The sequence below is a fragment of the Desmodus rotundus genome, chromosome 10 (assembly GCF_022682495.2).
Source record: "Desmodus rotundus isolate HL8 chromosome 10, HLdesRot8A.1, whole genome shotgun sequence".
Taxonomy (NCBI): domain Eukaryota; kingdom Metazoa; phylum Chordata; class Mammalia; order Chiroptera; family Phyllostomidae; genus Desmodus; species Desmodus rotundus.
Window position 1 is genome coordinate 71,764,648 of NC_071396.1, and position 14,539 is coordinate 71,779,186.

The 14,539-nt window shown below is 37.6% G+C and overlaps 1 protein-coding gene across 2 annotated transcripts in view; it reads left to right on the forward strand.

Moving 5' to 3' along the window:
• The window catches only part of LPIN2 (lipin 2), an 88,079-nt gene that overhangs the window by 47,153 nt on the left and 26,387 nt on the right, over nucleotides 1–14,539 (forward strand). For both annotated transcript variants that reach the window (XM_053912852.2, XM_024580407.3), the window contains exons 3-4: nucleotides 7,098–7,193; nucleotides 9,915–10,216. In XM_053912852.2, the coding sequence (XP_053768827.1) occupies nucleotides 7,098–7,193; nucleotides 9,915–10,216 (398 nt within the window). The remainder of the gene's footprint in view (nucleotides 1–7,097; nucleotides 7,194–9,914; nucleotides 10,217–14,539) is intronic.

Here is a 14,539-nt window from a genome sequence, read left to right on the forward strand (position 1 = left end):
AATGTTCCAACATCTGAATCGTAGGGGTGCCAGAAAGAGAGGAGGAAGAGCAAAAAATGGAAAACTTATTTGAAAACATAATGAAGGAGAACTTCCCTAATCTGGCAAAAGAAATAGACTTCTAGGAAGTCCAGGAAGCTCAGAGAGTCCTAAAGAAGTTGGACCCAAGGAGGAACACACCCAGGCATGTCATGATTACATTAGCCAAGATTAAAGATAAGGAGAAAATCTTAAAAAGCAGTGAGAGAAAAGGAGGCACTTACCTACAAAGGAGTTCCCATAAGACTATCAACTGATTTCTCAAAAGAAACATTACAAGCAAGAAGGGGCTGGAAAGAAGTATTCAAAGTCATGAAGGGCAAGAACCTACATCCAAAATTACTCTATCCAACAAGCTATTATTTAGAATGGTAAAGTGCTTATACAGCTTATACATAAAGTGCTTCCCAGATAAGGTCAAGTTAAAGGAGTTCATCATCACCAAGCCCTTATTATATGAAATGTTAGAGGGACTTCTCTAAGAAAAGAAGATCAAAAATATGAACATTAAAATGACAACATCTCACAACTATCAACAAATGAACCTACAAAAACAAACTAAACAACTAGAACAGGAACTGATTCACAGATCACATGGAGGGTTATCAGCGGGGAGGGGAGGGGGAAAATGGGGGAAAAGGGACAGGGAATAAGAAGCATAAATGGTAGGTACAAAATATATAGGGGGAGGTTAGGAATAGTATAGGAAATGGAGAAGCCAAAGAACTTCTATGTATGACCCAGGGACATGAACTATGGTGGGGGAATGATGGTAGGAGGTCAGGTTACAGGGCGGAGGGGAATAAAGGGGAGAAAAAAATGGGACCACTGTAATAGCATAATCAATAAAATATATATATTTTTAAAAAGTAGTACAAGGTTACACAAATCATTGTTTTAAGTATATTGTCAAACCCTTGAATTTTAATAGAGGGCTATCCATGAGACACAGGGCAAGAAAATTTCTTTTTCACTCCTTTCCTTGGTACCCCAGAAACTCAAAAGATATGTTTACAAGGAAATTGGACTATTTGACAAAAACACAGCTTTCCTATGACAGTAAAACCATGTCTGCCTTGTGATTACCTGGCAGTTTGGATTAACTGTCTTATTTTGCATCAGTTTGGTAGGAAAAGCAATTCATTGATTTAAACTAAGACCCAATTTTCAGATATAATACCACCTATGAAGTGAACTTGAAATCGCAATCACCTTAAAACCTATGGTTACAGAGATGCAGTATAATAATTTTCCCACTGCCATTGGTATGTTCTTATTTGATAGAACATCAGTAGTCCCAGTATGTTTTATAACTCAGACATTTAATTTCATAAGGTAAACCTACACTTGATATTTTTATATATTACTTCTGTTTATTCAACACAAAACTGATTATTTGATTACTCATCGATGTCAAATAACCCAGTGTATTAGAAAGACAGTTTCTATTATGGAAGACAGAAGTCCACCTCATACTAGCTTAAGAAAAAAGGGAATTTACTGGCTTGCATAACAAGTCCAGGGGCATGAATTAATCAGAGCTTTATTTAGTCTCTGAAAGTATTATCAGAAGTCATCCTGTCAAGATGGAGGCATGGGTAACAGTGGCTCAGCTCCTCACACAACCACAACAGAATTACAGCAAAAGTACAGAACTCTCATTTAGGAACGTCAGAAAATCAAGGTGCATGGAAGTCTGACAACTAAGGAATTAAAGAAACCACATTCATCCAGATGGGTAGGAGGGGCAGAGACACAGAACTGGCTGGTCCTAAACCCACATGTGGAAGATATAAAACAGGGGTTATCTTAGGAGTGAGGGATACCAGACCACCCAGCCTCGTCTGGCTGTAAAAACCAGTACAGTTTGGATTGGCAGACTAACTGTGGGATTCTCAGACATCTCCTGTGGAGGGCCCAACACACAGACTTACTTAGACTCACCCCCTCTGTGCTCTAGCACCAGGGCAGCACATTGAGGGATACCAGTGGCGCACATGGGGAGTAACTGAAGTGTCTGGCCTAAGGGTAAGAGCTGAGAGAGAGCTTCCCCACGGACAGAACTGCAGACAGAGGCCATTAGTTCTTTTCGGAGTCCTCTCCCCCACACAGAGCCACAGTGCAGTGGCTCTGCCCCATCCAAATTACGGACCCACCCAACGTGTTAACAGTGGCTTTTCCATGTGAATGGCCAGGTTAGCTGCAGACTCCTTACCTTCCTAAATCTACTCAAACAAGCAACAGCTGAGCCCAGCCCCTGTACCTCTTACTGCATGGCACCAGGCCTAGCACTAGCAGCAGCCATTTGCAGACAGAACATAGGTGGTGGCTGACCTTGGCTTGCACCAACCGAAAACCCATAGCCTGTGCATGCAATAGACAATTACAGACCAAGTTGGAACAGCACCACCCAACCACCTCCATAAACCAAGGAGGGAGGAGGTTGCTGGCCCGTGGTCACAGCCGGTCCTGTGGGTAAATCCCTCCCATTGACCTGCTTACAGCAATCAAGACTCAACTATAAGAGGAGGGAATGCTCAGCCTACACAGAGGGCACACCTCACGTACCCAGCTTGTGGGGTAAGGGAGATTGTACCCCTCGACCCTACAGACCACTCACCATGTTAAGCCACACTACCAAGACTTGGAGTCAAAGCAGCTCCGTGTAACACATAGGAACAAAGATAAGAAGGCTGCCAAAATGAGGAGACAAATAAATATGGCGCAAATGAAAGAAGAGAACAAAAATCCAGAAAAAGGACTAAACAAAATGGAGGTAAGCAATCTATCAAATGCAGAGTTGAAAACACTGGTTCTAAGGATGCTCGGAGAACTCAGTAATTCAACAGCATAAGAATGATCCAATCAGAAATGAAGGAGATACTATTTGAAATAAAAAACAGTTTATAGTGAAACAGCTGTAGAGTGGATTAAGCTGAGAATCACATGAATGATTTGGAATATAAGGAAGAAAAAGACATCCATAATCAGTACAGCAAGAAGAAAAGAGAATCTGAAAAATCAAGGGTAGTGTAAGGAGACAACTGCAAGCATCACAGGGCTGCCAGAGGCAGAAAAGAAAGAGCAAGAAATTGAAACCTGTTTGAGAAAATAATAAAAGAAAACTTCCCTAATTTGGTGAAGGAAATAGACATACAAGCCCAGGAGGCACAGAGAGTCCCAAACAAGATGGATACAAAGAGGCCCACACCAAGACACAACATAATTAAAATGTCAAAGGTTAAAGATAAAGAGAGAATCTTAAAAGGAGCAAGAAAAAAGTAGGTAATTTACCTACAAAGAATTTCCTCTAATACTCTCAGATGATTTCTCAAAAGAAACTTTGCAGGATAGAAGGGATTGTCAAGAAGTATTCATGCCCTGGCTGGTGTGGCTCAATGGATTGAGTGCCGGCCTGTGAACCAGAAGTTCACCAGTTTGATTTCCAGTCAGGACACATGCCTGGGCTGTGGGCTAGGCCCCCAGTTAGGGCTGTGCAAGAGGCAATTGATTGATGTATCTCTCACACATTGATGTTTCTCTTCCTCTCTCCCTGTCTTCTCTCTCTAAAAATAAATAAGTAAAATCTAAAAAAAAAAAGTATTCAAAGATGAAAAGCAAGGACCTACAACCTAGACTACTCTATCCAGCAAAGCTATCATTTAGAATTTAAGGGCAGAGAAAGTGCGTCCCACTCAAGGTAAAGCTAAAGGTATTCATCACCACCAAACCATTATATGAAATGTTAAAGGTACTTATTTAAGAAAAGGATCAAAACTATGAACATTAAAAAGACAAATACATAATTATCAACAATTGAGTGTAAAAAACAAAGTAAGCAAACAAGCAGAACAGAAGCAGAATCATAGATATGCAGAACATTGGGAGGGTGACCAGTTGGGAGTGGGGTCTGGGGGAATAAGAGAAAATAGTGAAGAGATTAAGTACAAATTGGTAGTTCCAGAATAGGCAGGAGGATGTTAAGAGCAAGCACAGGAAATGGAGTTGCCAAAGAACTTATATGCATGACCCAAAGAAGGGGAGGATCTCTGGAGGGAGTGAGGGGTGCTTGGTGGAGGGGGGCAACGGGTAAAAATTGGGACAACTGTAATAGCATAATCAATAAAGTTCTTAAAAAAGTATTATCAGAACTCTCCCTCTACTTCTCATCTCTGCTTCCCTTCGTATATCTTCTAATACAAGGTGACCACCAATACCTGGATCTTAGTTCCCATTAACTCAGCAACCCCAGTGGAAAGAACTTCCCCTTCCTACACAAGTATCAGTGTTTTTGTCTCTCCAACAGGTGGGTTACATATATCTTGGGGACCAGTCACTGTAGCTTGAGGTGGAATATATTGATTAGCCTGGCCTGGATAATAGCCCCATCTCCGCTATCTGAAGCCACACCTGAAATAGATGGTATGAAGCAGAGGATGAATAGATCCCCACAGGACATCAGAGATACTCTTAACAAAAACCAGTGTTTGCTACAGCCAGTACTTATCAAAAGTAATTCAGGTCTCTTTTCAACCTGTCAGTCATATATGTTGAGTGAGATTAAGCCAGTGTAGGGGATTTGAATATATGGAAATGAGCGCTGTTTTAGCAACTAGTTTACTAGAAGTACTACATCAAGATGAGTGTCTTAAAATAATCACCTTGGGAAAGCACTTACTCATCCTGTGCAGTCTGTCAAAATATTTTTAATATTTTTTCTTTGTTGCCTTAAGAGCTTATGGCATACTCTCCTAAGTGCCCGCACACTGTGATATTTAATTTTTGGAAAGAACCAAACTCCATTTCAAGTCAAATCAAGAGTCATATTCAGAAATGTTATACTTGATCTCTAAAAGTAAGGGTTATAAAGGAATGGATTAATTTTTCTAAGGTGATATAAAAACAGTTCATTTTGTATCCTGAGGAAGCATTATTTTATTTTCTTAGCCTCATTGGTAAATGGATAACCTCCAAAAATGAAAATTTTGAAGGATGGTATTAATTTGAATGTGTTATATTTTTTACTAAAAATAAAATAGCTTTAAATATTTCATTTGTCTAATTTAATTTAAAGAATTTATACAACACATCAACAAAGGATTATTTCATAATGTTCAACTTGTACTTGAATAAATTTAATTATTTCATTTAAGTAATCTTGAGAAACCTAAATTTACCATTATGGACCAAATTTAGTTTTTCCCCACCCTTTTACTTATAGTCTAAAAAATTACATATTTCTTTTTTTCTTTTTTTTTTTTTTTTAGTTTTTACATAACTTTTTAAGTTAGAAAACAGTATTCCTATGGTTGTGGAATAAGCTGCTATATTACAGCTGCTTTAGAAATCCTAAATGACTCTAGGTGCTAATATGACTTCAGCCAGTTTATTATGAAAAAATTTTAAAAATGTGTCTGTGTCCTGGTTGGGTGGCTCAGTTGGTTAGAGCGTCATCCCATACACTAAAAGGTTACAGGTTCAATTCCCAGTCAGGGCACATGCCTAAGTTGCAGGTTTGATCTGGGGTGTGTACAAGAGGCAGCTGGTTGATGTTTCTCTTTCTCCTTCTTTCCCTCTCCTCAAGTGAGACTCAAATAAAACTAGAGTTTACAAGGTTATTCATACAAGTTTTGAAAGTTGGTATTCATTCATTATTGTGTAGTACTTAAAAGAATTTATGCACAGCCTAGAGATAAACAGCTACATTTTTTTTAAGTGATATAATAGCAGTTAGCATTATATATAAACAGTCCTCACTTTGCACTGTAGTACAAACCTGTAAAAATGGCTGGGTAAGCTGAAGCTGTGCAAAGCAAACTTTTTATAGTCAGTGAAAGAAAATTAGGATTCTTCCATGTCTTTTCCAAATGTTTGTCACAACTTGAAAATTGTTTACTGTCAGTTATAAATGTATAGGGAAATGAAAAATAGGAAAATAGTATTTAGTACACTGCAAATTAAAGCATTAGAAACATTGAGAACTAAATGTTCTTTTTGTAAAAACATGTAATTTTAACAGTGTTTGCCTTCTTTATCTTAAGCTCGTGATATGGAACAAGCATTTTTTCTCTGTCTTGGCAAATTGTCATAATTTGTAAGTTTAGATCAGCTTCCAACTTTTCATCCTTTGAATTTTCAATGTCGTGAAGTATCTCTGAGAGTTCCTTTGACAAGAAATTTTTTGCCTGTGCCACTTTCCTTAAGACCGTCGTCATCCTTTTCGTCAGAACCACTTTTTTCTTTGTATGGGTAAGCTCACTGTCACCAAGTTCCTGCGGCTGCACATCTTAAGTCTCTCAAATGGCAGCAGGGTCACTGTTCCCACCATCAGCTATTTCTTCTGTACCTGTTTACATTGCACTTGAAGTTTACTTCCAATACAATTACTTTTTGTTTCTGTACTGCACTTTGATCTTGGGCAATTTCCTCTTTTGTTATTTTTTTTAAAAAATGTTCTGTGGGTTTTTCACTGGAAGACAAGGAGGCAACACAATGTGCTTTGTTGTCTGAACTGAGTAACAGTAGTGCTGGGACCAGTCACTTACAGACTTTGAAAAAGTGACAAGATGGGTTATTGATCGCGATGGGCATCTGTTATTTATGTAGTGATTGGTGGATAGAAGAGCTGGCAGTGAAGTTTGTACTTTCTGCAGTTACTCACATTTAACATACTGTGGAAACTGAAATTTGTATTTATCTGAACCACGCAAGGGGAGACCTACCTTTGCTTTAACTCTGAAAGTGCTCAGATGTTGGACAATGACGTTTCCTCTCTTTCATGACATTTGGGGATTAAATAATTATAAATGTTTATGTGTTATAAAAATAGATGATAAAACATTTTCTTTCAATCCCTGATTACCATCCCCTCCTTGCACTACCCACCAAGGCTTGTTTGGGTTTTTTAGGCATGGGATGAGGGGCAGGTAAGAGTGTTTCTCTGGGGTTGTCACTCTAGGAATCTCAATACTGTTTGGCTTGAGAACCCAGAATTTAGGCTTAGTTTACCTTAAATGAAAGACTCTTAGGGCTAAATCTCACTTTGTTTCTCCACTTAGATTGATATAGAAATCAATGGTGATGCAGTGGATCTTCATATGAAACTGGGTGACAATGGAGAAGCTTTTTTTGTGGAGGAGACTGAAGAGGAATATGTAAGTCCTAGTGGGTCATATCCACTTTATGCATTGTATTCAGGTCTCTGGTGTATATCCCAAAACAGAAATGCTCCATCAGATGATTGTTGCTAGTTAAGCAAGCTTTAGTTTTGGATTGAAGAACTGAGCTGTCAGAAGGAAGCTGAAGGAGCGAGAAGGACCTTTTTTCCATGCCAGATTTCGGGGTACAGAGAGAATGCAGAAGGCCTTGGTACTGGTTCTTTTAATAAGGAAAGGCACATCTTTCTCCTTAGCTTTAATGAGCTTTTTTATCTAGTGTCTGTTACAGTTTACATCTTGACTTGAATACATTTGAGTTCTGCCTAAGTAGTGAAGGTGTATCTCTTTAGGCTATTGTGTGTTCATACACATGTGACCTTTAAACTTAAAAAACAAGTTTACCATTTTGATTTGGGTCATTACATCTCTAACCTTGAGTAGACACGGTGAAGTGATTTCTTAGGGTCTCAAGGGATTTTAATTAATGAGCCTTATACGCTTTATAAACAATTACTTCATGTTTGGCTTTAAGCAAGAGAGCACAATTTTTCATTACCGACACACATTCTTTTGCCTTCCCCTTCTTCACCCCCACCACTCTCCTCCTCTGCTCCCCTTCTCCTCCTCTCCTTGTATCCACTGATTCGAATGGTAAACTGTTCTTGATGGATTTAATGCGGATCTTTTTACAGATTCTTAGAAGGCGTTATATCTTTTATTATAAAGAATAAAGTCTCAGCAAAAATGATAAGCTTCAAGTTATTAGGGTACAGGACTACTTTTTTCTATTTTGAAGACTGACTGACTGCCAGTTTGATGTCATAAATTGACAAAGAAAAAAAATTACCAAAAAATCAACTTTAGCAGAATGAGATTATCATTTTTTAATTTAGAGAGAAGCCAACACCTTAGGTACCAATAGGTAAAGCAGCATTGACACAGTATGGTTATGAAAGGGAACCTCATCAGACCAGTGCTTTCCTAGTACCTTAATTACTTGTTTTTAATATCTTGTTTGCATTTACTTGCCCTAAATAAAATTTTTCCTCATGAGACAAAGGCAGAATGAAGTAATTAATTGAGTTATTAGAGGAATAAAATATTTTTGATGTATTTCTTAAAATCACATGTAATTCATAATACCAATTGGGCTTAATATAAATCAACAAGTGAAAGGACTAGGTTACTGATAGTTTGTTACCTGGTTTTCATGGTCAGTTCTGAAGATTCCATTTAAAATTATGTTTAGCAAGCTTAATGTGGAAAGTGTTAACTTTCCAGCCATTTTTCCTATTTCATGTATAACTAAATTTGCCAGATTTTCTTCAGTATACTGTGCATCTTTTGAAAATAAAAAAATTCCCTGGCTGGTGTGGCTCAGTGGATTGAACACCAGCCTACGAACTAAAACATCACTGATTTGATTCCAGTCAGGACACATGCCTGGGTTGCAGGCCAGGTCCCCAGTTGGGGGGGTGCAAGAGGCAACCAATCGATGTACCTTTCCCTCTCTTTCACTCTCCCTTTCTCTGAAAATAAATGAATAAAATCTTTTTTAAAAATTAAAAACATTATTCATCCAATAACATTGTAATTACTAATTGATACATTTCCATCCCCCTCCCCTACAGACTGCTATAATAGAGCTAGGAAACATTGTCAGAAACAAAACGTCTTTTAAGAAGTACAAGTAAACTTCATAACAAAGACCATTAAATTAAAAGGCCCTGGATTTCAGAGACCATGGCCTGTGACCTCAGTGCTTTGTGGGCTTACAGAATAATAAATATCCTATCATCACAGTTTCTGAGTGTGTATTGCTGGTGAACACAAATTTTGCTTGGGAAAACAAAACTTTGAGTTTGGGTTATTATGTTTACCACAACCAAATACAGAGGCTTAATTTAAAAGAAGTATGAAAATCCACTTATTTTCAGGACCGCTACATAAAAACTTGAGTGTTCTCTATCTCTGTTACCTCCCTTCCATTTCCCCCATGATACAAAAGAATGAAGTAAATGATTAAAAAGTTAATTTCCTGAACACCAGACTTGATCATTTATTTAACATTAAAATAGGAGTTTAATTATTTCTAACTGTTGGGATTTATTTTCTTCTTTTAATTTCCTAAAAGGGCATCTTAAATACTTTATGATTTAAAAATTCACTGATTTCTTTTGTTACAGAGTATTCTTTCTGTTATAATCACTTTCCCCCACCCTCAGTTAATTTGACAAACCAGAAGCATTAACTGAGACTTCTGTCATAGTTTCTCACTTCACTTAGCCTGTCCTGCTGCCCTTTGTCTGCTGAGGTGTTTCTGGTTTTTGTCTTCTGCTTTGTCCCAGTTCTTGACAGGCAGAGTGCTTTCTAACACCTCTTAGCGTGCTGCTGTTGCTGCTTCAAACTTCTTTTTACAGAGTTTAATTGGCTCTGCTTTAATTATAGCTTTCATGTGTTCCATGCTGACTTGGCATAATGGTTCCTCAAACATACTCAGTTACATGGACCAAAGTGAGCTAACACTGAGCTCTGTGCAACAGAGTACTATGTAGAGTAGAGTAGGCTGTGGCCTTGTTCAGTGTGACTTTCTTAACCTTCAGGAACTGTGTTCTTTCTACCACTGTGAAAATTTGAGTGTGCAAAGAATTCATTATTATTTTGATTCACTGACCAGTTTGCCATGGACAACTTTTCTTTCTCCATGTTCTCTTTAAGGAAAAACTTCCTGCATACCTTGCCACTTCACCAATTCCTACCGAAGATCAGTTCTTTAAAGACATTGACTCCCCTTTGGTAAAATCAGGTGGAAATGAAAGACCATCTCAGAGTTCCGACATCTCACACATCTTGGAAACAGAGACAGTTTTTACTCCAAGTTCTGTGAAAAAGAAAAAACGAAGGAGAAAGAAATGCAAACAGGACAGTAAAAAGGAAGACCAGGCAGCTTCCCCTGCTACAGAAGACACTATGGATATGAATCTGAGCTCTGATGATGACAAGGGGGCCCAGTCAGCAAGGTAGGGCTCTTGGTCTGGGAGGGCTCTTTGTACAGGTGCCAGGTGCCCGTGCATAGACTTTGGGTAAAGTGAGAAGCTGGGGGTTTTTTTAAAGATTTTATTTATTTTTAGAGAGGGGAAGGGAGGGAGGAAGAGAGGGAGAAAAACATCAATGTGTGGTTGACTCTCACACACCCCACACTGGGGACCTGGCCCGCAAGCCAGGCATGTGCCCTGACTGGGAATTGAACCGGCGACCCTTTGGTTCATAGGCCAGTGCTCAATCCACTGAGCCACACCAGCCAGGGCTGTTTTATTATTATTATTATTTTTTTTATGGGTCTACAATGTGAGGTACGGACTTGTTTTTCCCCTCAACAGTTTGTTGTAGAATCAAGTAGGAGAGGCATGTTCTATTTTTCTTCCTGTAACTTGGTAAAATTTGCCATCAGACATCCTGTTATGTTGCTCAAATATCATTTGAAACAGACCGGCAATGTGTGTCTTTTCATCCAGTAAGTTTCCAAAAGCCGAATAAATTTTAAGTCTCGAGGAATATCTCAACTACTGACTTGCCACTACATAAGCAAACATAAACATCAGAACTACTGCCCAACCAAATGGTATTGTGCTTGGTATGTCACCTATTCCTGAGTATTTGCTAAGAAGAAGATCAAAGATACAAACAATATAATGGCAATAAACACATACCTATTCACAAATGACTAAAAAACCCCATTAATGAAGAAGCAGAACAGATGCAGACTCATAAATGTAGAGAACATTTTGACTGCCAGATGGGAGGTGGGTAGATGGGATGCGAGAAAAAGATGAAGGGATTAAGGAATAAAATTTGTTGTTACCAAATAGTCATGGGGATATAAAGTACGGCATAGGGAATATAGTTAATAATATTCTAACAACTATGCATGGTATCAGATGGGTACTAGATTAATTGGGATGATCATCTATTTATATAATGTCTGATCAGTGGAGTGTACACCTGAAACTATAATATTGGATGTCAACTGTACGATAATTGAAAAATAAAAATGACTTAAATTTATTTAAAAAACCTTATATGCCCTGTTCAGGTGGTTCAGTTGGATGAATATCATCCTGTATACCATAAGGTTACTGGTTTGATTCTCTGATTGGGATGCATATGAGAGGCAACTGAGCAACCAAAACGTTCTAGTAAGTTAAAGAGGAAAGGAGGGTTTGGGTTTTTTTTTTACATGAGAAATCTTGATCAGTTCTTACTTACCAACTCAGTAGAAGAGTTCAAAATAGATACCAGTTTTCAAGTCAACACTTCCTGGGATTGAAAGGTAACAATTTTGGGTAGAACATAATTTTTTCATTTAAGATTTTATTTTTAGAAGATTATCTTCCACCTGTTCCCTCAGTCATTGCACTGGCACAGAAAGACTGTAGGTATATCAGTGGGGTGCTTATCTTCATTGGTGACCATTGAACAAGAAGCTGCTGCTCACAATTGTCCCTAAGTTTCCAAACCCTTTATTGGGGTGGGGAAGGATGGCATTATGACATATACACTGGTCCACTTACATGCTTTGAACACCTTAGGTGCTGAAAAAAGAGATCATGCCTTACTCCCTAGGAAAATTAGTGCTTTAAAGTTCTCTTCATTGTGGAAAAGAAGGAAAATTATTTCTTTCTCTACTTATGGAAACCAAATATATACCAGTTGTAAACTTTGTCTTGATCTAGTGTGTGTTTGATTTACCAAGCTTTTGTTAAATGGTCAAGTCAGGACAAAAAAACTATGCTGTTAAGTATACTACAATTATATTGGGTTGGCCAAAAAGTTCATTCTCCGTTTTCGGTATGATGGCTCTAGTGGCACTTAGCTGTCTTTAACTTCATTCAAAACAGATCTGTTAGATTGTATTGTGACAGCTGTCATATCAGTGTGCATTTAAAAGAAACTTGCCAAGCTGGTGAATTTTTGTGTAGCCATTTTAATATTGAAGATGGGTGAAAATATGCAACATTTTCAACATATTATACTTTATAATGTTTCAAGAAGGGCAAAAATGCAACCAACATGCAAAAACAGATTTTGGAAGTATGGAGAAGGTGCTGTGACTGACCGAACAGGTCCAAAGAAGTCTGCGAAGTTTGGAGCTAGAGATTTCTCTCTGGACGATAGTGATCAAATCAAGACATTGAGAACAATCAACATTATACCACTCGGGAGATAATCAACATACTCAAAATATCCAAATCATCAATAGTTATTGGTGAAAATGAAAAATGTGTCTTTTGTTTTATGGAAAAAACCATACAGACTTTTTGGCCAACCCAATACTCTGTTAATGAAAAACATAGTATAATAATCTTTTTTTGGCAAAACCATTAACTCATTTTCTAAAACTTTAAGATCTGGGTTGGAAGTTCTGGAACAAAATTCTACATTTGATAGTAATTTTTAATGTATGAACTCTTTTTCTACCTCATCTCTTATTACTCGTCAACTGCCATAGTCATGATGTTCTCCCTCCTCCTACACTAAATACAGCCTTTGCTGCGTTTCTCCTAGAATACAGAATTCCAGTGTTAGAACTAAACAAAAGACAAAGTGAAAAGTACTTCAGGGTCTACACCAGTATAAACTATACCTATAAAATTTAGTCCTGAATAAATTAACAAATTGAGGTAATTTTTTTAGTATCAAAATACTAGCTGGGAAGAGCTGAATGATAAATGTTCTAAACTGTCCTTTTATATCATTGGTTTCCAAAGAATTTTAAGCTAATTAGAAGTACCACACTTTCTTAAAAAGAAATACCATCCTTTTCTTTCTGCTTTAAGTCTCTTAAGAGTTATTTATCCTTCCCTTTCCTAGGAGAATATACCTGGAGACCCTTTGAGATCTTTTATTGGATTTTGTGCCTTAAGACCAGTGTAAAAAGTTCCTTTAAAAGTTTTGGCTTATTTATATTAAAATGTGTAGTGTGTTCTTTTGAGAAAAACTTGAAATACATATTCATCTAAATTCTATTTGGATTAACATTGTAATACTGCCTTAAGTATTAAGTAATTAACAGTGTAGTACTGCCTAAGTATTAAGTAATAACTGCCTTAATCCCTGGAAGTATTTTTGCTAACTAAAATGCTTCTAAGATCCACCAGAAAGGACCCTGAAGTAACACTTTTGCCTTCAAAGTTTTGTTGACAAGTATTCAACAGAGTCCTTTGTTATAACATAATAGATAGAACTAAGTTTAGAACTTCTGAACAACCTGCAGCTTTATTTTTATTTTATGTCTATTTTTAATTACAATTGGCATTCAAAATTATTTTAATTTAAGGTGTACAGCTTAGTAACAGCCTGTAGCTTTAACTTGGGAAGTTAAAACATTTCTGAAACATATGTAAAGTCACCTACTAGATGCACAAGAGTCATTGTTCTAAAGGGGTTCTGTAAATGAGTGCTGCAAGTGGACACATGGCAGAAATATCAGTGCATGCCTTTCTTTTCCAGGTTGTGTGGAAGGCTGCATAAACTAAATCTGTTTGTGTACTGATGTGTTTTACAATGACATGGTTGCCATCTTCTCTCATTAAGCCGGAATTCGGCTTGCTTGGTAAGCAGGCACATCAGAATGCATGTACACTAGGACTTTGTAGTATTTTCCATGAGCCTGGTGGTTTGTAGGTACCAGTGCATCATTGATGCTACTACTTGGAGGAACTCTTTCCTGAAATTTCCTTAAAACAGGATCTGCTTAATAATGCAGCCAACAGAAAATCAAGGACTTTTTTTTCCTTAGAATAAAAGGACTTAGAAAAACAAGATGTAATAACAGTTGTGAAGGTTCAGGTCATATACTGAAATAAGCACTGAACTGATAAAAGGTAAAAGACTGAACTAGTTACACTTCTGATTGTGGAATAGCAGCTTCCTGATCACTCCAGGCCTTTGTTTCATTTTTTTCTTTTTCTTGTTAAATCCTCACTGGAGGACATTTCTCATTGCATTTAGAGAAAGGGGAAGGGAGAGAGAATGAGAGAAACATCAGTTGGTTGCCTTCTTATATGTACTCTGATTGGAGATCAAACCCAGCCTGGGTGTGTGCCCTGACATGGAATCAAACCCCACTACCTTTTGGTCTTCTGGGTGATGCTCCAACCAACTGAGCCACACCACCAAGGCTAGGGCTTCATTTCTTAATCTGTGAAGTAGGGTATTAAACTGCATGGTTTACAAGGCCCTTTCCAGCTCAGCATTTAGATTCTAAAATAATTTGGGTGAAGATATTTAGGGTCAAAATTATTAGCATCATATTAAATGGCATGATAAAGAATCTGAGAGAA